The sequence below is a fragment of the Ruditapes philippinarum genome, unplaced genomic scaffold (genome assembly GCF_026571515.1).
Source record: "Ruditapes philippinarum isolate M1 unplaced genomic scaffold, ASM2657151v2 ctg1584_1_1_1_1, whole genome shotgun sequence".
In the NCBI taxonomy this organism is placed as follows: domain Eukaryota; kingdom Metazoa; phylum Mollusca; class Bivalvia; order Venerida; family Veneridae; genus Ruditapes; species Ruditapes philippinarum.
In genome coordinates this window covers 84,181-107,797 of record NW_026864517.1, presented here as the reverse complement: position 1 = coordinate 107,797, position 23,617 = coordinate 84,181, and the positions used below count along the sequence as shown (strand labels likewise).

At 35.2% G+C, this 23,617-nt stretch overlaps 2 protein-coding genes across 4 annotated transcripts; both read left to right on the top strand.

Annotated features, from left to right (window-relative positions):
* Positions 1-2,236: 2,236 nt before the first annotated feature.
* On the top strand, positions 2,237-14,235 carry LOC132725878 (myeloid differentiation primary response protein MyD88-like). The gene is made up of 8 exons (XM_060711068.1): positions 2,237-2,525; positions 5,775-5,954; positions 8,834-8,911; positions 11,102-11,137; positions 11,603-11,786; positions 12,115-12,206; positions 12,779-12,993; positions 13,515-14,235. The coding sequence occupies exons 1-8, from the start codon at positions 2,315-2,317 to the stop codon at positions 13,593-13,595; spliced, it is 1,077 nt and encodes a 358-aa protein (XP_060567051.1). The 5' UTR covers positions 2,237-2,314; the 3' UTR covers positions 13,596-14,235.
* Positions 14,236-17,067: 2,832 nt separating this feature from the next.
* On the top strand, positions 17,068-23,114 carry LOC132725879 (myeloid differentiation primary response protein MyD88-like). Of its 3 annotated transcripts, XR_009625122.1 has the most exons (5): positions 17,068-17,436; positions 19,965-20,144; positions 20,940-21,309; positions 21,484-21,561; positions 22,786-23,114. XR_009625122.1 is itself a non-coding variant. In XM_060711070.1 (4 exons), the coding sequence occupies exons 1-4, from the start codon at positions 17,226-17,228 to the stop codon at positions 22,839-22,841; spliced, it is 525 nt and encodes a 174-aa protein (XP_060567053.1). In that variant the 5' UTR covers positions 17,070-17,225; the 3' UTR covers positions 22,842-22,856. The 3 variants fall into 3 exon arrangements, 2 of the variants coding, with proteins under 2 accessions (XP_060567053.1, XP_060567054.1); XM_060711070.1 differs by lacking the exon at positions 20,940-21,309 and having other exon boundaries at positions 17,070-17,436; positions 22,786-22,856; XM_060711071.1 differs by lacking the exons at positions 20,940-21,309; positions 21,484-21,561; positions 22,786-23,114 and adding an exon at positions 20,545-20,933 and having other exon boundaries at positions 17,070-17,436.
* Positions 23,115-23,617: the final 503 nt, after the last annotated feature.

Below are 23,617 nucleotides of genomic sequence, written 5' to 3'. Positions count from 1 at the left end.
TGGGAATGTGTTCTTGTTGACAATGGAGGTTTGGTTGAGGCTCTACCATTTATTTTTAAGGAGATGGATGGGGGCTTTTGACAGCGTAGTCATATTTGAGCGAGAGAGCTATATTGTCATGGAGATGGGGCCTTTAAGTCGCCTAGTCATAATTGAGCAAGAAAGCTTTTAACGCGGGGGGGAGTGAGGATGGGGTGCTTTTAGCCGCGAGAGAGAGAGAGACAGACAGACAGACAGACAGACAGACAAAGCTATTGTTTGGGTTGCGGGCTTTAAGCCGTCTAGTCATATTTGAGGGAGAGATCTTTTGTTGGATTGTGGGCTTTTAGTCGCCTAGTCATATTTGATCGACAGAGCTATTGTCGGGGTTGGGCTTTAGTCGTTTAGTATTTGAGCAAGAGAGCTTTTGTCGGTTTGTTGCTTTTAGTCGCATTGTCATACTTAGGCGTGCGTGAGAGCTTTTGTCGGATTGTGGCATTTAGTCGCATTGTCATACTTAAGGTAGTACACCCCTAATGCACTGTCTCCACTTTGAAGAGTATTCAAATAGGCTAAAATCACTGTAAAGTGTATTGAAACTGAGGGGGCGTGGGTTCAAACCCCAGAAGGGGCAATTTTTTTTCTTTCTTTTTTTTCTTTTTAACATTTTTTATTAATCTCTCAGACCCCCTATGGAAGAAAAAAGTGTTTTATTTTAATTATATAATTATTGTAGGTATTTATTTACTAAATAATGCCAAATTTGATAGCAAATATGGTACCAGATATTTTCAAAGTTTAATAAAATAAAAACTAAACGGTAAAAGTATTTTATATTTTGCAAGACCAACCAATATACATTAAAGAAAATTTAGGCAAACTTTGAAAATAGCCCCTCATTTTGGAAAATTTTAGGGATATTTTAAATAAGGCTTTTTACATAGGGAAATGGTCAAATTAGTGTTAAAAGTGGGTGGGGTAGGGTTACATTTTAATACATATTAAAAACATTTCGTTTAAAAACACTCATTTTGCTTGTTTAATTTGTTATCTAAATGTCATTATTTATTTCTGAACAATGAGCAAAAGGAAAACATTCTTCATATTGATGATATTACAATTCCTTATTATGCCCATTAGGGGTGTACTACCTTAAGCGTGCGTGAGAGCTTTAGTCGGATTGTGGCTTTTAGTCGCATTGTCATACTTAAGCGTGCGTGAGAGCTTTAGTCGGATTGTGACTTTTAGTCGCATTGTCATACTTAAGCGTGCGTGAGAGCTTTTGTCGGATTGTGGCTTTTAGTCGCATTGTCATACTTAAGCGTGCGTGAGAGCTTTTGTCGGATTGTGGCTTTTAGCCGCATTGTCATACTTAAGCGTGCGTGAGAGCTTTTGTCGGATTGTGGCTTTTAGTCGCATTTTCATACTTAAGCGTGCGTGAGAGCTTTTGTCGGATTGTGGCTTTTAGTCGCATTGTCATACTTGAGCGTGCGTGAGAGCTTTTGTCGGATTGTGGCTTTAAGCCGCCAAGTCATGTATAAGGATTTTAAAAGGAAATTTGACAAAGTATGACCCATAATATGAAAATTGCCAAGATTGAAGAAGAAATGAAAGCGTTAGAGTGGTAACAATTTGATATATAACAGATATTGTAATTCAAGGGCAGATAACTCTGGACATATTGCTTAGGGTATGTGGATGCTAGAGTGGTAACAAGCTTAATTTGGACGGACAGATAGACAGCCACATACTCAGGTGAGCTAAAATAACACACAATAACACCTGATAATAACTGGTCAAAATTAACGAAAATTATATAAACTTAAAAATATGGACGTTATGCGGCAGGACTATGGCTTTTTGCCGCAAAATGTACGTTAGAAAGTTGTGGACGATATGCGTCTTCTGAGCATTTAAGCCAAGATGGCATGTAAGCTCCTCCTATACAGTATTATCAAGATAACTTCAGTAAATGTCACTTGTATTAAATCTTTTACTTGGCAGCTCCGGTCGAGTAAAGTTTTAAATGTCAAAACCCTTTCACTGAGAACAATGTTTTCATATAAATGATTCCACTGGTCAATGCATCTAATAGGAAATGAATTTTTCTTTAGTGTTTTATTCACACTTGGTTTAAATAGCTGGAATATATGTCCACGTGTACAGTTATCATTGAACACAAAAACTTTATTCGGGTCAACATTATCAAACCAATTAATTATTTTATAAATTTGAAAATTTGAATGAGATGTGTGGGTGTGTTTTTTCACTTCCTGGTCAGAAATGATCTTTGGTTTACCAATTTAGTTCATTATGAAATTTTGGTTGACATTCAATGAAAGCAAAAGGTAGCCATACATGTGGACTAATAACAATGGCATGTTCTAAAATGAGCACAGATGATATAGAAATGTTATTTGAACGGACACCGGTAGATGCATTAAATGTCGCCTCACGTAGGATTTTATCAGACAAATTAAAGAATAACGGAAAACTTGTAGAGCTGGGTGACGGATCCCGGAGACACGTGTGTGATGATTATACAGGTAAACAAAACATATGTGTGTTTAAATCAAAGAAAAAGTAATTAATGTACTGTAAGTAAACTTTAAAATCAAAAGAAAAATTCATGCTTTTAAGCAACATAAAATGATAAGAATTAGTATTTCGTTGTAACGCAACACGAGGTGGGTTTTTTTCTGAAGTTATATAAAATAACAATTTTGAGTGAGTGTTTAAGAAATAATTTCGCTTTGAGCGGTGTTTATCGGCTATTTAACAACGGTGTGGAGTTTTGATAGGCAGGAAATTATCACGAAGATCACCAGTTTTGCAGAGTATCTTTTGTTGTTGTTGTTGTTGTTTTTCACGTTAGTCAACGCGATCGACCATTATCACGTCTGTCAACGCGATCCACCATTATCACGTCAGTCAAAGGGATCCACCATTATCACGGCTGTCAACGGGATCCACCATAATCACGTTTGTCACCGGGATCCATCATTGTTACATCAGTAAACGGGATCCATCATTATCACCATAGTCTTTCAATGCGATGCACCATTATCGCGTCAGTCAACTGGATCCACCATTAACACGTCAATCAACAGGATCCACAATTTTCACGTCAATCAACGGGATCCACCATTATCACGTCTCTCACCGGGATCCACCATTATCACGTGAATTTATCAATGCGATCCACAATTATCACGTCAATCAACGGGATCATCAACCATTATCACGTCAGTCAACGGGATCCACCATTATCACGTCAATCAACAGGATCCACAATTATCACGTCAATCAACGGGACCCCCATCATTATTGCGTCAGTCAACGGGATCCGCAATTATCACGTCAATCAACGGGATCCACTATTATCACGTCAATCAATGGGATCCACCATTATCACGTCAGTCAACGAGATCCACATTTATCACGTCAGTCAACGGGATCCGCCATTACCACGTCAGTCAACGCGATCCATCATTACCACGTCAGTCAACGCGATCCACCATTACCACGTCAGTCAACGAGATCCACCATTTTCACGTCAGTCAACGAGATCCACCATTATCACGTCAGTCAACGCGATCTACCATTATCACGTCAGTCAATGGGATCCACCATCCCATCACGTCAGTCAACGCGATCCACCATTACCACGTCAGTCAACTGGATCCACCATTTTCACGTCAGTCAACAAAATCCACCATTATCACGTCAGTCAACGCGATCCACCATTATCACGTCAGTCAATGGGATCCACCATCCCATCACGTCAGTCAACGCGATCCACCATTACCACGTCAGTCAACGAGATCCACCATTTTCATGTCAGTCAACGAGATCCACCATTATCACGTCAGTCAACGCGATCCACCATTATCACGTCAGTCAATGGGATCCACCATCCCATCACGTCAGTCAATGCGATCCACCATTATTCATGTCAGTCAACGAGATCCACCATTACCACGTCAGTCAACGAGATCCACCATTACATGCATTATCACGTCAGTCACTGAGATCCACCATTATCACGTCAGTCAATAGGATCCACCATCCCATCACGTCAGTCAACGAGATCCACCATTATCACGTCAGTAAACGGGATCCACCATTATCACGTCAGTCAACTGGATCCACCATTATCACGTCAGTCAACACGATCGACCATTATCACGTCAATCAACGCGATCCACCATTACCACGTCAGTCAACGAGATCCACCATTATCACGTCAGTTTATACGATCACCATTATCGCGTCAATTATGAAGTTAATTATAACGATCTACAATAAAAAAAACTTGTGCCGATAGAATACCCATTGTCACTTCAGACAACGAGATTCTTAAAGTTTTTATTACTGTACAATGAGTTGAAATTATCAGTGTTTAATCAATGTCTTTTAAGTGACGTGACCCAAATAAAATGTTTCTACATCCTTTTTTGAGATTTCATTCAAATATTAAACGTGTAAAACAAAACTAATATCCCCTTGGGAATACCCTTGAAATTCCTATTTGAAATTTCAATTTTGGTTAGCGACAAGAAAATTTACACCGGTTACGTGTTATTTGCATAGCGGGCACCAAAAAATAATATAGATTTCAAGATGTTTATTTCGTATTGGTAATATATTTTTACAATGTGTCCGTGTTCGGCTGTTCAAAGAACAAAAAAGATGTGCTTGTATCAGTTTGTTTAACGTGACACATACACAGTATACGTCATATTACAGGTGAACGTCTCGTGGCCATGACGCGTGACCATATATCTATTTTTTAGAGTCATATTTTTTTTTTCATAAATTTTATTTTTGTCAATACTTATGATGTTTGGATGATGTTTAAGGGTTTTTGGTTGTAGAGGGGGAACGGGGGTATAGTGTAAGTCATGGCCACGAGACGTTCACCTGTGGGTCATATGGCGACGTTCCAGCTTTACTGGAGGAGGAAAATCACAGATGCCCCTCCGTGAATTACTTCAGGCACGAACGGGCTCCTGAGTAGAGCCACCGACGCTCCATAAGTTAGCTTGATAGCTTTCTCGCATAAAAAAAATCAAAAACTTTGTTGGGATTTGAACCCAAAGCGATGAGGTGTATGTGGTTCTTAACTTCGCGGCGAAGGACTCCCAAATACAAATAATGACATAAATATAATTATTACTATGATGTAAAAATTGTATATTATTTTTAAGATAATTATTTCCGGTTTTCTACTAAAAGTACAAAAACATAAACAAAAACATAGAAAGTTAACCTGAGACGAATAAATAGAATAAACAATTATCATGTGAACAGGTCGAGGGTACATTGTCAAAAAGTGCATACGTATGGTGGCTGATTTGTTCCATTCGTGTTTTCGCTCCGCGACCCCGCCAAGTGAAAAGTCATAAACAACTTTACATGGCGGGGCGCGGCGCGAAAACAGGCTAACTCGCGCCGTTTAATTTCTTAAATCTCGCCCCGCTGGGCGAAATTTTATTTCACGTCCCCGCTTATAATAATCGTGTTTAAGCTCCGCATCCCGCCATTTTAACTTCTTTATTGTGACAGTACGATAGTTACAGTACAAAGGACTGTCACTATCGTGCGGTCGTGTTTTGTCATCGTACTGTCTTACTGTCACCATCGTACTGTCACACTGTCACCATCATACTGTCATCTTTCGCTCTTTTCGTTCTCAGAGAAAACGCGCAAACCTTAACTGAACACCCTAAGTTCATATGGTGCACTATTTCTATTGTAAAAGTGTAATCTTTATATGTTCTCTCTTTCACCAGGTATCGCCGAGCTGGAGAATTTTCATCCGGAAGAAATTAGGGATATCAGTGACAGTCCTGATCCAGTCGAATCACTAGTATCAGAGATGGCTGGAAAAGATTGTACAGTTGGACATCTTAAGAGAGACCTTATCAATATGGGACGAAGAAGTGTTGTAAGGATGAGTCATGCAAATTGGGGTGAGTGTTAAATGTATTTAGTGTTTTGGGGATGGATATTTTACAAAAATGTTGTTCCTCAAAGCGAGGATTTGCCAATCTTAGAAAAGTTACCTATCTCAATGACGTTTTACTGTATTACAATTGCCCTTTGTAGTTAGAAGCAAAATTTATAAAGAGTTGTTGGAGGGTTTACAAAAATATTTATTTTGACAGAAGTGGTTTATTATTCGCTGCAGCAGTGAACATTCGTCGCAAAAGCGGTGTATAACATGAATGTGAAGGAATCTGGAAAATCTGTGAATGTGTATGGAGCTGCAATGGGTTTATATGTGGGCTGCTGTCTCAAGGTGTTCCAGTAAAACGTTTAAATATAAAGTAAAATTCGGTATCAAACTTACCGATGCCAACTAAAGTCATATTTATTATGTCATTACATCAATTCCTGTTGATAAAGTGCATGTCTGGTAAATTTAGCTTCATCAGACACATGTCTGGTAACTTTAGCTTCGTTAGACACATGTCTGGTAAATTTAGCTTCATCAGACACATGTCTGGTAACTTTAGCTTCGTTAGACACATGTCTGGTAACTTTAGCTTCGTTAGACACATGTCTGGTAAATTTAGCTTCATCAGACACATGTCTGGTAAATTTAGCTTCATCAGACACATGTCTGGTAAATTTAGCTTCGTTAGACACATGTCTGGTAACTTTAGCTTCATCAGACACATGTCTGGTAACTTTAGCTTCGTTAGACACATGTCTGGTAACTTTAGCTTCGTTAGACACATGTCTGGTAACTTTAGCTTCATCAGACACATGTCTGGTAAATTTAGCTTCGTTAGACACATGTCTGGTAAATTTAGCTTCATCAGACACATGTCTGGTAAATTTAGCTTCATCAGACACATGTCTGGTAAATTGAGCTTCATCAGACACATGTCTGGTAACTTTAGCTTCGTTAGACACATGTCTGGTAAATTTAGCTTCATCAGACACATGTCTGGTAACTTTAGCTTCATCAGACACATGTCTGGTAACTTTAGCTTCATCAGACACATGTCTGGTAACTTTAGCTTCGTTAGACACATGTCTGGTAACTTTAGCTTCATCAGACACATGTCTGGTAACTTTAGCTTCATCAGACACATGTCTGGTAACTTTAGCTTCATCAGACACATGTCTGGTAACTTTAGCTTCATCAGACACATGTCTGGTAAATTGAGCTTCATCAGACACATGTCTGGTAAATTGAGCTTCATCAGACACATGTCTGGTAACTTTAGCTTCATCAGACACATGTCTGGTAAATTTAGCTTCGTTAGACACATGTCTGGTAACTTTAGCTTCATCAGACACATGTCTGGTAACTTTAGCTTCATCAGACACATGTCTGGTAAATTTAGCTTCATCAGACACATGTCTGGTAAATTTAGCTTCGTTAGACACATGTCTGGTAACTTTAGCTTCGTCAGACACATGTCTGGTAAATTGAGCTTCATCAGACACATGTCTGGTAACTTTAGCTTCGTTAGACACATGTCTGGTAACTTTAGCTTCATCAGACACATGTCTGGTAAATTTAGCTTCATCAGACACATGTCTGGTAAATTTAGCTTCATCAGACACATGTCTGGTAAATTTAGCTTCATCAGACACATGTCTGGTAACTTTAGCTTCGTTAGACACATGTCTGGTAACTTTAGCTTTATTAGATACCTCATTAATACATATCCTTGTCTGCCCATGATTCGACACCCTAAGCTTTCAAATGATATATAAACGATTAAAAAGAAAATTAATCAAAATAAAAATGTCTTACTTGTTAATTTATTTATAATATTTTCACATTATTCCATTATTAATTTTCAATAAAAGATTCAATGACCGATAAATCGTAGTAAATAAAGGTCATTGACCTTGTAATCCGCCATTTTGAATGGTCCTTGAGTCGTCACACGCACCTGCAACGCGCACTTGCTTAAAATATTCACTTCCGGTAGCGTGTTTCTGAGGAATTTTCCATTCATTAAAATGTAAACAAAGCAGACAGTTAAAAACTTTTGATAAAAAATCGATAAAAATGAAATAAAACAACATTTATGATAATATTCATTTAGGATTATAAAAAATTGGATTATTATTTATTTTATCCTTAATTTACCGACTAAAACTTGTTGCTAAATGAAAATTCCCGATACATGAAATGTTACACAGTAATATTGATTTTCTCATCCTTTTTGGTACCCCTAAAAAGATTGTGTGACGTAATTAAACATAGTGACGAATCAAGGGCAGGGACGAATCTAGGGCACTTGACGAATTAAAATAAAATGGAGATACCTCTTACTAGTTTGAAAACTTAACTTCGAATCGATTAGATTTTTTGATTTCCTTTCTTATATTTGACTAAAACATTTGGGACTATTTTTTATAGATATAACCCTTGGCATATTACTGAGCGCAGCATGAACTCGAGAGGTTTTTGACAGGTTTTTGTTTTATTTGAATTTTAGAGAAAGAAATGCGTATTAAAATTGAAAACATGATAAATAGAATACTAAACAAGTGTCTGACATTATAATATTTATCAGGCTCGGGGTTATAAATTGTGTAATATCAGACACAAGCATGGTATTCTCTATTTTTATCCATTGCTTCTGCGACGAACGCTCTGGACAGCGCCGCAACGATGGATCCACCGATTCTAAGAAAGTTGTGGTCATTGTAATAATTAATACCTTTAACATCATCATTAATATCGTAATTACTGTCTGTTGTTGTTGCCATGAACACTATTAATTATATTAAATATCTATCATTCTCTCTATCTCATTTATTACTCACATAAATACGTATTCTAATATAATTGTTTTCTAACTAAGTTATAATATTCTAGTAAATGACTGCGTCGTTTATGAAGACAAATTTGAAAATACAAGAAGTTCAGTGAATATATATAGCAGGCATATTCCAGGTATGTAAAATATTTCATTAACATTTTAAAGGGATACTCAGTCACATGAATGACAAAATATCAAACTTATCACATTTACTCAAATCACGATAAAATGACGTTTTTAAAAATCTCAACATTTTTTTTTCTGCATAAATACTATATAATGTGAGTAAATAAATCTACATATGTTGGACGAAATGAAGACGCAGACAGGATTAACGAGAAGTTTTAAAACAAATCATTTGAAAATAACAAACCCTGGAAGTTAAAGAAAATATTGTGGATAGTGTAAGATTGAAACAAGTCGTTCAATGGAGAAAATTTATGTTCTCTAGACTGCTTAGTGTATTCCTTTAATGGACATTTATAGAACATTTGATGTAAAATTCAAATCGAAGATATGAAAATTTTGCCTGTGTCCCCCTTTAAGTTATCAGTCGCGTCCAAATGATTATGGTTGGTTGGAAGGGGTAATATAGACCATTATTAAATGGAATGATATGGACAAGTTATGTTCCATCAGCGACCTTGATTAAAGGGACACGTTTTACCACTTACGAACATCAACATAACCTCTACACAGCAATACCCTTTGTGAGACAAATATGTTGGTGTTGCTCCTCTTATAGTGGAGATCATTACTTTGGGAAAAAATAATAATATTGTTGAAATAATGAGGTAATGAGGTAATTAGTTTTTATACTGTAATATAAACCGCTATCACGGAAAACATTTTCTCTGAGTATCTTTTTTAAATTTTTTCTAGCAACATTTTCTCTGTGTATGTCCCTAGTAAACAAAGGAAACATTTCTCCAGCGTACAAGAATATTTACCTTAGCTAGCTAACATACAAAGCAATCGAGTATAAAATTTTCAAACTTGACAAAAATGGTGATTGATTGTTTTAGATAAGGTATTGTGTGCTTGATCATCATATGAGCCGCGTCACGACAAAACCAACGTAATGCGTTTGCGACCAGCATGGATCCAGACCAGCCTGCGCATCCGCGCAGTCTGATCAGGATCCATGCTGTTCGCTTACAAACCCTATTACAAGTAGAGAAACTGATAGCGAACAGCATGGATCCTGATCAAACTGCGCGGATGCGCAGGCTGGTTGGATCCATGCTGGTCGCAAACGCACTATGTTGGTTTTGTCATGACGCGGCTCATATATATATATGTAGTGCAATGTCAATGACACTCGTCTTTAACAAATATATTTTAAGTCAAACGACGGTTCATTTATACCAGGAAGTGTAGATCTTTGTGTGCATATCCCTGTTGACACAAATCAAAGTGCTGAATGCACTGAATGCGACGGACATGCAACCGGAAAGACATTGAGGTTTTTTCAGAAGAAAAAAAAACACAAAAGATGTAACAGAGACAATTTGTTCCATACCAAGTTCGAGATTTGTAGAGCAATCTATTTTATCTAATCTTGTAAGAGTAGTGTATCCTGTTTCTCGCATCTCACTATTTTCACATATATTTGTGTTTACTTTATTGACAGATTTATTGTTGACTAATGCCAATATTAATTCAAAAGTGTATTAAGTATTGCAAGTAAACAAAGTAAGAATCCGCTGATTAATTACATGTATAATGTATACTACCTAATCGCTTGTCCGAAAGTCAGCACAGGTGATGTAGTGGTGATTGGGTAAAATCTATTTTTAGAATAGTGTTATCTCTTATAATCTCTCACAAATCACATTAGCAGGTTAACTCATATCGTGACCTATGTAATTAATGCGCGAGATATTCTAGAATTGCTGAGTCAGGAAAAGCTTTTGATCTGTTGATAAAAATGTTTTGTTTAATGGAGAAATATTTATTTCTTACTTATAATTTCTAGGAATTATTGAGCTTACACCTTAATTATAGCATAATTTGCTGTCATACTTTTTCGACAGCGGTAGATCGTTTCAACACTTATTTGCATATTGCGCAATAATACTACGGGGCTACAGCGTTTTTATCAATCAACAAATACGTTCATATTTTAACTTGGAAATAGCTCTGAACGCGCCTGAGGGCGCGTCCGTCGCAAAAATTAAACTGGTTTTGTCATTATTGCCTTTACAATTTAGTTGTATTTTTCAAACATAACTTTAATAAGAACATTGTTGTCAAGCCATAAAAATACAGGGCTTGTTTTGTTGTTGTTAAATTACTGAGAAAACAATTTATTTATTTTTCAGATATTGACATAGACGATGAGATAGATTTTGATGAAGGTAAGTACGAATTAATATAGAATTACCAATCATGCAGATTTGGTCGTGTCGTGTGAGAAAATATGTTTAAAATATTATATCTAAATGAATAGTTCATGTAAAAAAATCATTATGTACTAAGATCTTATATTACACAGGAAACATTTAATCAATACATTTTAACAAGTTTAAGTTTTAAATTTTACCCAAAATATCTGTCTTTTTATCTAAATTCGAGATATCCAAGTCAAAATGTCAACTGTATGCTTTTAAAATCTTATTAAGATTTAAACAGTATTTCACTTTGTTTGATCATTTTTTCATTGATTAATGCAGAAATAAAACAATAGTTTAATGATAGATATGACACTAGCTTTATACTTAAGGGAGACAAACAGACATTTGCACAAACTGTTTTAGTATTAAATATGTAAATCCACGAAAGTTTTTTTTCCATTATAAAACTATTGACAAATTTGTATCTAGTAAATCTAGGACATACAAAAGTGTATGACGCCTTTCTGAGCTTCGCACAAGGAGACTTTCCTATTGCCAAGAGAATTATTCAGAAAGTAGAGAAGAACAAAAATTTCAGCCTGTTTGTTCCGGGACGTGATGATCTACCAGGTGGGGCAAAACATGTGCTCTCTGCATACGTTATTGAGAAAAGGTGTGTCTTCAAATGATTTCCAGTCTTTTTGCTCTAAAGGTTGTGCAAGAAAAACACCGATTTAGTTCTCTTCAGTAATCTAAGTCGATTTAGTCTCAGGCATAAAGCCCCTTAAGTAATAAATATATATTTGATTAATCAAAGCCATTACATTCAGTGAAGAGCACGCGTTTTTGTTACCAAGAGTTGTAACTAATCAAAGTGGGATCATTTGCACATATTATAAAACTCCTAAGATAACGATATAAAACGTTACTGAACACAATCGATTCAAGTTCTTATATAAAAGTACTTAATTGGTTAAGCCGATATCAATTTGATTTTTCAGATGTAGACGTGTTATTATAGTATTGACTCGAGAATTTCGTTCCAGTCCAGAATGTGATTTCCAGGTCAGATTTGCGAATGCTCTTGATCCAGGTTGGTTCTCTATATGTACATAGGTTTGCGTAGAGTTTCCCGCCTTCACACCAGTTGAATTCAAGATATCAAAATACGCAAAAAATATATAAATAATTTAAGAAATGTCACAATAAAATTGATATTGTTTAGTTCGTATTATATCACATTTTCCCCGTTCCAAGCAAAGTAAGGTCTGAGTATTTTGATAATTCAAACTAAATTTCTCTTAATACTTTAAAGAAAAAATATTTATTTGTGCACCACTTGACATCACTACCATTATATATCATTAGTCTTCTGCGTTTGGAAGGAATGAATAATTGCCAGATGCTTCTTTTTTTCATTTAATTTGTTCCAGAATGTACATGGTTTTGATTTAAATCCATGGAAGTCTCGCACTACCAATTTAAAGTGTATTAATTTTTGTTAACAAAGCAATACTGTGCTAATAGCAAGACTCGTTTTTCATTTGACATTTTGGCGAGAGTCTATCTCGGGGTACTGTTCTGTTGTTCTGTGCACGTGTAATGTTTGTTTATTGTATAACTTTCATAATTAACATCGCCATACATGTAGTTATTAATTTTCAGGGGCTATACAGATGAAAATAATTCCTGTTATTTGTGAGAGAAATGTTGAAGTTCCCAGGTTCCTAAACTTTATAAAGTCCTGTGATATCACCAAAAATGAATGGCAAAGCCTTTACAAAGCCCTGTCTCATAGAAATACACAGTGTTTGGAGCGTATCACTTATCCGTGCCCAGCAAAACTAACTGTGGAAACAAAATGCTGCAGGGAACTTGGTGTATGTATTTTTGAAATTTTGTTAGGCTTTTACGATGGTTTTTTTTCATATGACACTGACAGTATTGGTTACTTCCAGGGGAAAATGTTCTTCTCATTCATTACTATCCTAGAATAAACCAAAATATTATCAGAATTTAAAGGAATACTATCAATTTGAGACAAATCGAAGCAATATATTTAAAAATCAATTTGGAAAACAAACTACGTATGTAAACGTAAAAAAACACCGTGATTTTTACAAAAGTTTTCTCTTATGTAATGGTAGTCTATAAATTATGCTTTCGTACGAACATATTCTGAACAGTATGCTCTTCAACACTAAATTTGTGAATTAGCTATTATACAAGTAAATGAACTAATAAAATCACAAAATCAGCCTGACGAAACTCTTTGAAACAGCCATTGGTGTGTCATTACATAATTTATAAATGTTTCTTTTTTTAAACATACGTGATAATACTTGTGTACGACTTGAATAATATTATGGTGCTATGTTTTTTTCTTATTTGTTTATTCAAGGATTCATTTGAAGATCGACGTCAACCTGAAGGACAGTCGTCTGCTACAAATGTTGATCAATCTTATGAAATCTTCGTGTAAATAAACAGTCATCTATTCAACAGGACTTTTATTTTCAACTTATGTGGAAAATAGAAAAGTTATTTATCAAATGTTGGTTAAAATTTACTACCATTTTAAAAGTATTTAACATTTTAGTAAGATGGATTAATAAATTAATATATTTTTCGTTTACGCAAAAGAATTATGAGAGCTATTTTCATGACTTTTATTGTAATTTGATGCCGTGTAGGCTAATGAATTTTTTTTTATTTTTTTATTTATTTTTTTTACTAAAACTAACATCCAGTCATTTGAATTGTAACATGTGACCGTTGAATATATTTCAATACTAGAAACAGTAGGATGGACAATAAATTCCACAATTCGGGGTCCGTACTCTCAGTGCCTGGACCCTCATTAAGCCTAGAATACATACATACATAAATACATACAAATTCCACAATCTACATCACATTGTCATAAGCGGAGCATGGGTGACAATTAATATAATAGTTGGTATTGACTAATGAAATATGATTTATTTAACTTTTTTTAATATAAAACAAACCAATTTTTCCTTTAAATGACTTAATGGTTTTATACTGTAACGTGCACGCACAGCAGTTAAGTTAGATTATAATAAAATGTTGTTGTTGCTTTTTTTTTTTTTTTTTTTTTTTTTTGCCAACAAATATTTAGAAAATAATTAGCTTAGAAGAATCAAATTTATTTTTTATACTCTTTATAAGAGTTATAGAACTGTTCTTAATGTGCCGTAACAGACGATAATCCTAACTTTTATTATGTAAATGTAAAGATTTGGAATAGAATACCATCTAATATACGTTCTTCTCATTCTCTCACATCTTTTAGAAATAACTATAAAAAACATAACTCGCAGATCAAATAAATATCTTCATAACTCAGTATGGCACTATAATATAATACTTATTATGCATGTATATTTGTTAAAATATTTGTAAATGATATTTTGATATCTAAAAGGAGCGTTTGCCAAAAAAAAGTTATAGGAAAAATCTTAATGGAATTGTTGTTAACTTGTTATTGTTTTATGATGTTTTGTATTTGTGATTCTTTATATTGTTTAGAAGGTCACATTTAAAATTAAGAAATGTTATTTGTTTTTTCTACGATGGTATATCTTCATGTGATGCCTTTTTTAAATAAAATTATTATTGTTGTTGTTGTTGTTGTTGTTGTTGTTGTTGTTATGTTATTGTTATTATTTTAGTAACATTTAGAAATAAATCGAACATCACTTTGATATCTAATGTTCGAAAAACTTTTATAGTAATTATTATACTAACTCAGTGTTAAAGGGACGAATCACAAGACTTTATCAATAATCCGAGTTCCAAGTAAAATTATTCTTCAGTACTAAATTGTTATTTCTAACCATCATCAAACTTTCAAAGAGCTGTAGAAAATGGTTGGAAATATTAATTGAATGGCATTGATCTCGATAACCGTATCATTATTGTTCATTAGTGAAACAAATCATCTTAAAAAGCATAGGAAAACTTTTTGTATTCGGGATCATCATTTTCTGAGTCCCATGACAAAACATTTTCATTTCAGAAAAAATATTTAACGTAACAACGCATGTAAGATTTTATGTAAATTACTTATACATGAAATGCATGTAAATGATTAAATAGCCTGAATTCCTAAATAAAGGCTCAAAATAGTCATTAGTTATTTCAGGCACGGACACCGAGCTGTATGCCTTTCTCACATAAAACAATAGAACCTACAGCGGTGAGAGGCAAGTGGTTTTGAAGTCAACGACCGTAACCACTCGACCACTTAGCTAACAGATTAAGTTTTACATATGAAATATATCTCAAGCACCCTTGCACACCATCCTCGTCGATTCAGAGCCTACTTTGTAGGGCCACTCCCCTCAGCTTTAGTCAGGACACCGGCAGCTATCTTCATGCAAGCTTAGTCGTGCCGACTTAAACGTTACCCCAAGCTGAAGAAAACATGCGAACTTGCCGTCTTACACGTAGCATTGGTTCTTCAATCATCTGCCGATGCCCTGTGTCTTCTCAACGATGTACACGTACCGAGGGAAGAGAGAAGTTACTACAGGTAAAAATAAATATCGTCATTTAGCAGTCGCGGATTCAGGCCCGGGCTTCAGGGATGCAGCCCCCCGCCCCCTCCCCCCAGCTCAGCCCAAAGATACGTTTACCAGCTGGACTGGAATATATTTTTGTCAGTTTCCAACTTTATTGGCTGTAGTGTACTCCCTTATCAAATCTTTAATTGCTGTCATCCAGTTGTTAATCTCCTGCCTGGGGCCTTGGCAGAGATCTTTATCTATCAACATGCTTGAATGATTTCAATGTTAAACTGCATAATCAGTTGGTTTATAACTGTCCAAAGGTCTAATGAAATTAATAGTGATAGATAGTGGCAAATAGATGTGTTACATAGTACACAATAATTAACTATCTTTGTTTTTCCATTTTGTTTGGGAAGGCCTTAATTATAATTAAGAAATTGAAAATTACGATTTGTAAATTTAAAAGATGGCGTGTTTTATAAAGATAATATAAAAGGAATCACGTTTTAATAACTAGTTTTACTAAGATTTTTAGAACATAGGTATTGTCATGCAGGAAAAACTTCTCTTTATTAAACCCGTTAATTTCTTTGTACGGTTTACATTATTTAAGACATGTTGATCAAATTTAAGATTATCTTGGAATATTTCTCACTATCAACTTTAGGTAAAGAGATATTTTGACTATTAGAGTCTTTCATTTCGTAGATATATTGAAGCTTGGCGTTACCAATCTGCATCGATTTACATTTTGGAATGGAAAATTGAAGCAGCCAGTTAGCTGACCAATCACATAAACGTAGTAAGTCTTGTTGAAGTAACAACTGATCGTTTTGAGAATAAATCTTCCTGTATAATTTATGTAAATGATAAATAAAACTGGACCAAGGACTGAACCTTGGAGAACTCATGACGTGATATTAGACAAAGTAGAAAAACTATCTTCAACACAAACCCTTTGTCTCCTATTAGTGAGAAAATTCTGTATCCAATTCAGTATGGGATTGTCAATACCATAGCTCTTTAACTTTCTCTGGTTTTTTGGGGTTTTTTTACTTCCTGGTCAGAAATGATCTTTGGTTTAACAATTCAGTTCTTTGTGAAATTTTGGTCGACATTCAATGAAAGCAATAGGTAGCCATACATGTGGACTAATAACAATGGCATGTTCAACACCCGTGATAGTATTTCGTCGACTGTTTAAATTAAAACCGAAAGTGAAAGTAGTTTTGAATATTTGAATTGGAACTATAAATATTGCACTTGCAATATTAAACTCTGGAAAACAGTGATCCCTTGAAAGCAATAAACGATTTTAATCACTTGAAAAGATATATTGTGGTTTGTAAAATAACATTGTCATCCCCAGCGGACTTCTTTCTGTCGGAGTCATTTTTACCCTCATTTGGGGTGAGTAATGCGTCGTAAGACACAGGTCGATATTTGAGACCGGTGTGTATACAATGTTACCATAGCTCTTTAACTTTCTCTGGTTTTTTTGGGTTTTTTTACTTCCTGGTCAGAAATGATCTTTGGTTTAACAATTCAGTTCTTTGTGAAATTTTGGTCGACATTCAATGAAAGCAATAGGTAGCCATACATGTGGACTAATAACAATGGCATGTTCTAAAATGAGCACAGATGATATAGAAATGTTATTTGAACGGACACCGGTAGATGCGTTAAATGTCGCCTCACGTAGGATTTTATCAGACAAATTAAAGAATAACGGGAAACTTGTAGAGTTGGGTGACGGATCCCGGAGACAAGTCTGTGATGATTATACAGGTAAACAATACATATGTGTGTTTAAATTAAAGAAAAAAAGCAAATGTAATGTAAGTAAACTTTAAAATAAAAAAGCATGCTTTTAAGCAACATAAAATGATAAGAATTAGTATCTCGCTGAAACGCAACATGAGGTGTTTTTTTTCTAAACTGAGTTATATAAAATATCAATTTTGAGTGAATGTTTAAGAAATAATTTCGCTCTGAGCGGTGTTTATCGGCTATTTAACAACGGTGAGGAGTTTTGATGCGCAGGAAATTATGATGAAGACCACAAGTTTTGTACCGTTTTTTCATTGTTTTTTGTTGTTTTTTTTTGGGTTTTTTATCACGTTAGATCCAACGGGATCCATCATTATCACGTATGTCAACACGATCCACCATTATCACGTCAATGAACACGATCCACCATTATCACGTCTGTCAACGGGATCCACCATTGTCACGTCAATCAACTCAATCAACGCAATCCACCATTATCACGTCTGTCAACGGGGTCCACCATTATCACGTCTGTCAACGGGGTCCACCATTATCACGTCTGTCAACACGATCCATCATTTTCACGTCAGTCTATCAACGCGATCCACCATTATCACGTCAGTCTATCAACGCGATCCACCACTAGCACGTCAGACTTTCAACGCGATCCACCATTAGCACGTCAGTCTATCAACGCCATCCACCATTATCACGTCAGTCAACGCGATCCACCGTTATAACGTCAGTCTATCAACGCGATCCACCATTACCACGTCCGTCAACGGGATCCACCATTATCACGTCAGTCAACGCGGTCCACCATTATCACGTCAACTAACGCATTCCACCATTATCACGTCAGTCTATCAACGCGATCCACCATTAGCACGTCAGTCTATCAACGCGATTCATTATTATCACGTCGGTCTATCAACGTGATCCACCATTATCACTTCCGTCAACGGATTCCACCATTATCACGTCAGTCTATCAACGTGATCCACCATTATCACTTCCGTCAACGGGATCCACCATTATCACGTCAGACAACGCAATCCATCATTTTCACGTCAGCCAACGGAATCTATCATTATCACGTCAGTTAATTCGATCCACCATTATCGCGTCAATTATGAAGTTAATTATTTCGATCTACAATAAAAAATGTGACGACCGAATACCCATTGTCACTGCAGACGAGATTCTTCTTTTTATTACTGTATTATCTGTGTGTTATCATTTCTTTTTCTGCATATGTTCATTAAGTGAGTAGTCATTAAAATATGTGATAGAGTTTTTTAAGAATGTATTTTAATAGTCTCTAGCAAATCAAATATTTGATTGGTTTCATATATGTATGCCATTTGTTTTATTCTGAATTTTATATTGATTAATATATACATATATGTTATTGAGACTTAAATAAATAAATAAATAAAATAAATATCTTTTTTTTAAATGACATGAACCAAATAAAGTGTGTCAACATGTTTGGTTTTTTTTTTAGATTTCATTCAAATATTAAAAGTGTTAAACAAAACAAACCCGGGGAATACCCTTGAAATCCCTATTTGTAAGCGACAAGAAAATTTACACCGGTGACGTGTTATTACTTATTACTGCTTATAGATTTCAAGATTGGTAAAATATTTTACAATTTGTCTGTGTTCGGCTGTTCAAAGGACAAAAAAAAATTTGCTTGTATGAGTTAGTTTTCACGTGACACCGACACAGTATATGTCCAGCTTTACTGCAGGAGGAAAACTACAGGTGCCCCTCCATGAATTATCATAAAATGCATACGTGAGGTGACTGATTTGTTCCATTCGTTTTTTCACTCCACGACCCCGCAAAGCGAAAGTCGAAAATTAACAACTTTAAATGGTGGGGCGCGGCGCGAAAACACGCTACTAATCGAGGGCGATGGGGTGATATTTAAGATATAAAACTTCGCCCCGCGGGGACGCGGGTCGAAATTTAAGAAATAAAACGGCGGGGTCGCGGGACGAAAACACGCTTATAAGCGGGGGCGCGAGCCGAAGTTAAATAAATTAAATTCCGCCGCGCACCCCAGCTAATTAAGGTATTTTTGTCCCGCAACCCGCCAATTAACATATTAAAATGGCGAGGGCGCGAAGCGAAAACACGTTATTTAGCTGGGGCGTGATTTCGCTCTGCGCCCCGCCGTTTTATTTCTAAAATCTCCCCCCGCGGGGCGAAATTTTATTCATTAAACTTTGCCCCGCGTCCCCGCTTATAAGCAAGTTTTAGCTCCGCACCCCCGCCATTTTAACATCTTAATTGTGCCAGTCCGATAGTGCAATGCAACGGACTGTCACTATCGTGCGGTCGTGTTTCGCCATCGTACAGTCGTATTGTCATCATCGTACTGTCACACTGTCACCATCGTACTGTCATCTTTCGCTCTTTTCGTTCTCAGAGAAAACGCGCAAGCCTTAACTGAACACCGTAAAATCATATGGTGCACCAGGCAACACTATTTCTATTGTAAAAGTGTAATATTTATATGTTCTTTCTTTCACCAGGTATCGCCGAGCTGGAGAACTTTCATCCGGAAGAGATTAAGGATCTCAGTGACAGTCCTGATCCAGTCGAATCACTAGTATCAGAGCTGGCTGGAAAAGAGTGTACTGTTGGACATCTTCGGAGAGACCTTATCAATATGGGACGAAGAAGTGTTGTTAGGATGAGTCACGCAAATTGGGGTGAGAGTAAAATGAGCCGCATCATGACAAAACAAACATAATGGGCATCCGCGCAGTCTGATCAGGACCCATGCTGTTCGCTTACAAACCCTTTTACAAGTAGAGAAACTGATAGTGAACAATATGAATCCTGATCAGACTGCGTGGATGCGCAGGCTGGTGTGGATCCATGCTGGTCGCAAACCCATTATGTTGGTTTTGTCATGACACGGCTCAAATGTATTTAGTGTTTTGGGGGATGGATATTTTACAAAAAATGTTGTTCCTCAAAGCGAGGATTTGCCAATCTTAGAAAAGTTACCTATCTCAATGACGTTTTACTGTATTACCATTGCCTTTTGTAGTTAGAAACAAAAATTATAAAGTTGTTGGATGTTTACAAAAATATTTATTTTGACAGAAGCGGTTTATTATTCCCTTCGTCGCAGAAGCGGTGTATAACATGAATGTGAAGGAATCTGTGAATTTGTAAGGAGCTACAAAGGGTTTATATGTGGGCTGCCATCTCAAGGTGTTCCAGTGAAACGTTTAAATATAAAGTAAAATTTGGCATCAAACTTACCGATGCCAACAAAAGTCATATTTATCATGTCATTACATTAATTCCTGTTGATAAAGTACATGTCTTGTAAATTTAGCTTCATCAGACATCTCATTAATATATATTGAAATAAAATGAAGATACTGTGATATTTTACCTCTTACTAGTTTGAAAACTTAACTTCGAATCAAATAGATTTTGAGTCTTTCTTAGATTTGACTAAAACATCTGGGACTACATTGTATTTCTTATAGATATCACCCTTGGCATATTACTGAGCGCAGCACGAACACGAGGGGTTCTTGACAGGTTTTTGTTTTATTTGAAATTTAAAGAAAGAAACAGGTATTAAAATTGAAAACATGATAAATAGAATACTATACAAGTGTCCGACATTATAATATTTATCAGGCTCGGGGTTATAAATTGTGTAATATCAGACACAAGCATGGTATTCTCTATTTTTATCCATTGATTCTGCGACGAATGCTCCAGCGCCGCAACGATGGATCCACCGATTCTACGAAAGTTGTGGTAACACCTTTAACATCATCATTAATATCGTAAATACTGTCGGTTGTTGTTGCCGCAATGATGGATTCCACCGATTCTAAGAAAGTTATGGTCAGTGTAATAATTAACACATTTAACATCATCATTAATATCGTAATAAATGTTGTTGTCGCCATGAAAACTATTAATTATATTAAATATCTATCATTCTCTCTATCTCATTTATTATTCACAGAAATAAGTATTCTAATATAATTGTTTTCTAACTAAGTTATAATATTCTAGTTAATGACTGTGTCGTTTATGAAGACAAATTTGAAAATACAAGAAGTTCAGTGAATATATATAGCAGGCATATTCCAGGTATGTAAAATATTTAATTAACATTTTAAAGGGATACTCAGTCAAATGAATGACAAAATATCAAATTTATCATAATTACTCAAGTCACGATAAAATGACGTTTTTAAAAATCTCAACATTTTTTTTTCTGTATAAATACTATATAATGTGAGTAAATAAATCTACATATGTTGGACGAAATGAAGACGCAGACAGGATTAACGAGAAGTTTTAAAACAAATCATTTGAAAATAACAAACCCTGGAAGTTAAAAAACAGATATTGTGGATAGTGTAAGATTGAAACAAGTCTAAGTCGCTCAATGGAGAAAATTTATGTTCTCTAGACTGCATAGTGTATTCATTTAATGGACATTTATAGAACATTGGATGTAAAATTCAAATCGAAGATCCTGTGTCTCCCTTTAAGTTATCGGTCACGTTCAAATGATTATGGTAGGTTGGAAGGGATTATATAGACCATTATTAAATGGAATGATATGGACAAGTTATGTTCCATCAGCGACCTTGATTAAAGGGACACCTTTTACCACTTACGAACATCAACATAACCTCTACACTGCAATACCCTTTGTGAGACTAATATGTTGGTGTTGCTCCTCTTATAGTGGAGATCATTACTTTGGGAAAAAATAATAATAATGTTGAAATAATGAGGTAATTAGATTTTATACTGTAATTTAAACCGCTACCACGGGAAACATTTTCTCTGAGTACTTTTTTTTTAATTTCTAGCAACATTTACTCAGTGTATGTCTCTAGTAAACACAGGAAACATTTCCCCCGGCGTATTTACCTTAGCTAGCTAACATACAAAGTAATAACCTGTTCAATCGAGTATAATATTTTCAAACTTGACAAAAATGGTGATTGATTGTTATAGTTAAGGTCGTGTGTGCTTGATTATCATTAGAATGACTTCATATGTATGGAATGCAATGTCACTGACACTCGTCTTTAACAAATATATTTTGAGTCAAACGACTGTTCATTTATACCAGGAAGATATAGATGTTCATGTACATGTTCCTGTTGATACAAATTGAACGTTTTAAACTTTGCTTTTGTCACTACTGCCTTTACATTTTAGTTGTATTTTTCAAACATAACTTTAACAAGAATATTGTTGTTAAGCCATAAAGGTACAGGGTTTGTTGTTGTTGTGTTGTTGTTGTTGTTTTTTTTGTTGTTGTTAAATTACTGTGAAAACAGATTTTTTTTTCAGATATAGACACAGACGATGACATAGATTTTGATGAAGGTAATTACGTATTAACATAGAATTACCAACCATGCAGATTTGTAACTCAAAACGTATTCGTGTCTTGTGAGAAAATATGTTTAAAATATTATATCTAAATGAATAGTTCATGTAAAAACTCATTATGTACTAAGATCTTATATTACACAGGAAACATTTAATCAATACATTTTTACAAGTTTAAGTTTTAAATTTTACCCAAAATATCTGTCTTTTTATCTAAATTCGAGATATCCAAGTTAAAATGTCAACTGTATGCTTTTAAAATCTTATTAAGATTGAAACAGTATTTCACTTTGTTTGATCATTTTTTCATTGATTAATGAAGAAATAAAACAATAGTTCAATGATAGATATGACCCTAGCTTTATACTTAAGGGAGACAAACAGACATTTGCACAAACTGTTTTAGTATTAAATATGTAAATCCACGAAAGTTTTTTTCCATTATAAAACTATTGACAAATTTGTAACTAGTAAATCTAGGATATACAAAAGTGTACGACGCCTTTCTGAGTTTCGCACAAGACGACTTTCATATTGCCAAGAGATTTATTCAGAAATTAGAGAAGAATAGAAATTTCAGCCTGTTTGTTCCGGGACGTGATGATCTGCCAGGTGGGGCAAAACATGTGCTCTCTGCACACATTATTGAGAAAAGGTGTGTCTTCAAATGATTTCCAGTCTTTTTGCTCTAAAGGTTGTGCAAGAAAAACACCGATTTAGTTCTCTTCAGTTATCTAAGTCGATTTAGTCTCAGACATTAAGCCCCTTAAGTAATAAATATATATTTGAT

Bases quoted from the DNA above. Each gene is read 5' to 3' on its own strand.
- LOC132725878 (XM_060711068.1), top strand. From the start codon at position 2,315: ATGAAAGCAAAAGGTAGCCATACATGTGGACTAATAACAATGGCATGT. The intron at 5,955-8,833 runs GTGAGTGTTAAA...ATAATATTCTAG, and splicing joins GATGAGTCATGCAAATTGGG to TAAATGACTGCGTCGTTTAT. The intron at 11,787-12,114 runs GTGTGTCTTCAA...TTGATTTTTCAG, and splicing joins GCATACGTTATTGAGAAAAG to ATGTAGACGTGTTATTATAG.
- LOC132725879 (XM_060711070.1), top strand. From the start codon at position 17,226: ATGAAAGCAATAGGTAGCCATACATGTGGACTAATAACAATGGCATGT. The intron at 17,437-19,964 runs GTAAACAATACA...TTCTTTCACCAG, and splicing joins AGTCTGTGATGATTATACAG to GTATCGCCGAGCTGGAGAAC. The intron at 21,562-22,785 runs GTATGTAAAATA...TTTTTTTTTCAG, and splicing joins ATATAGCAGGCATATTCCAG to ATATAGACACAGACGATGAC.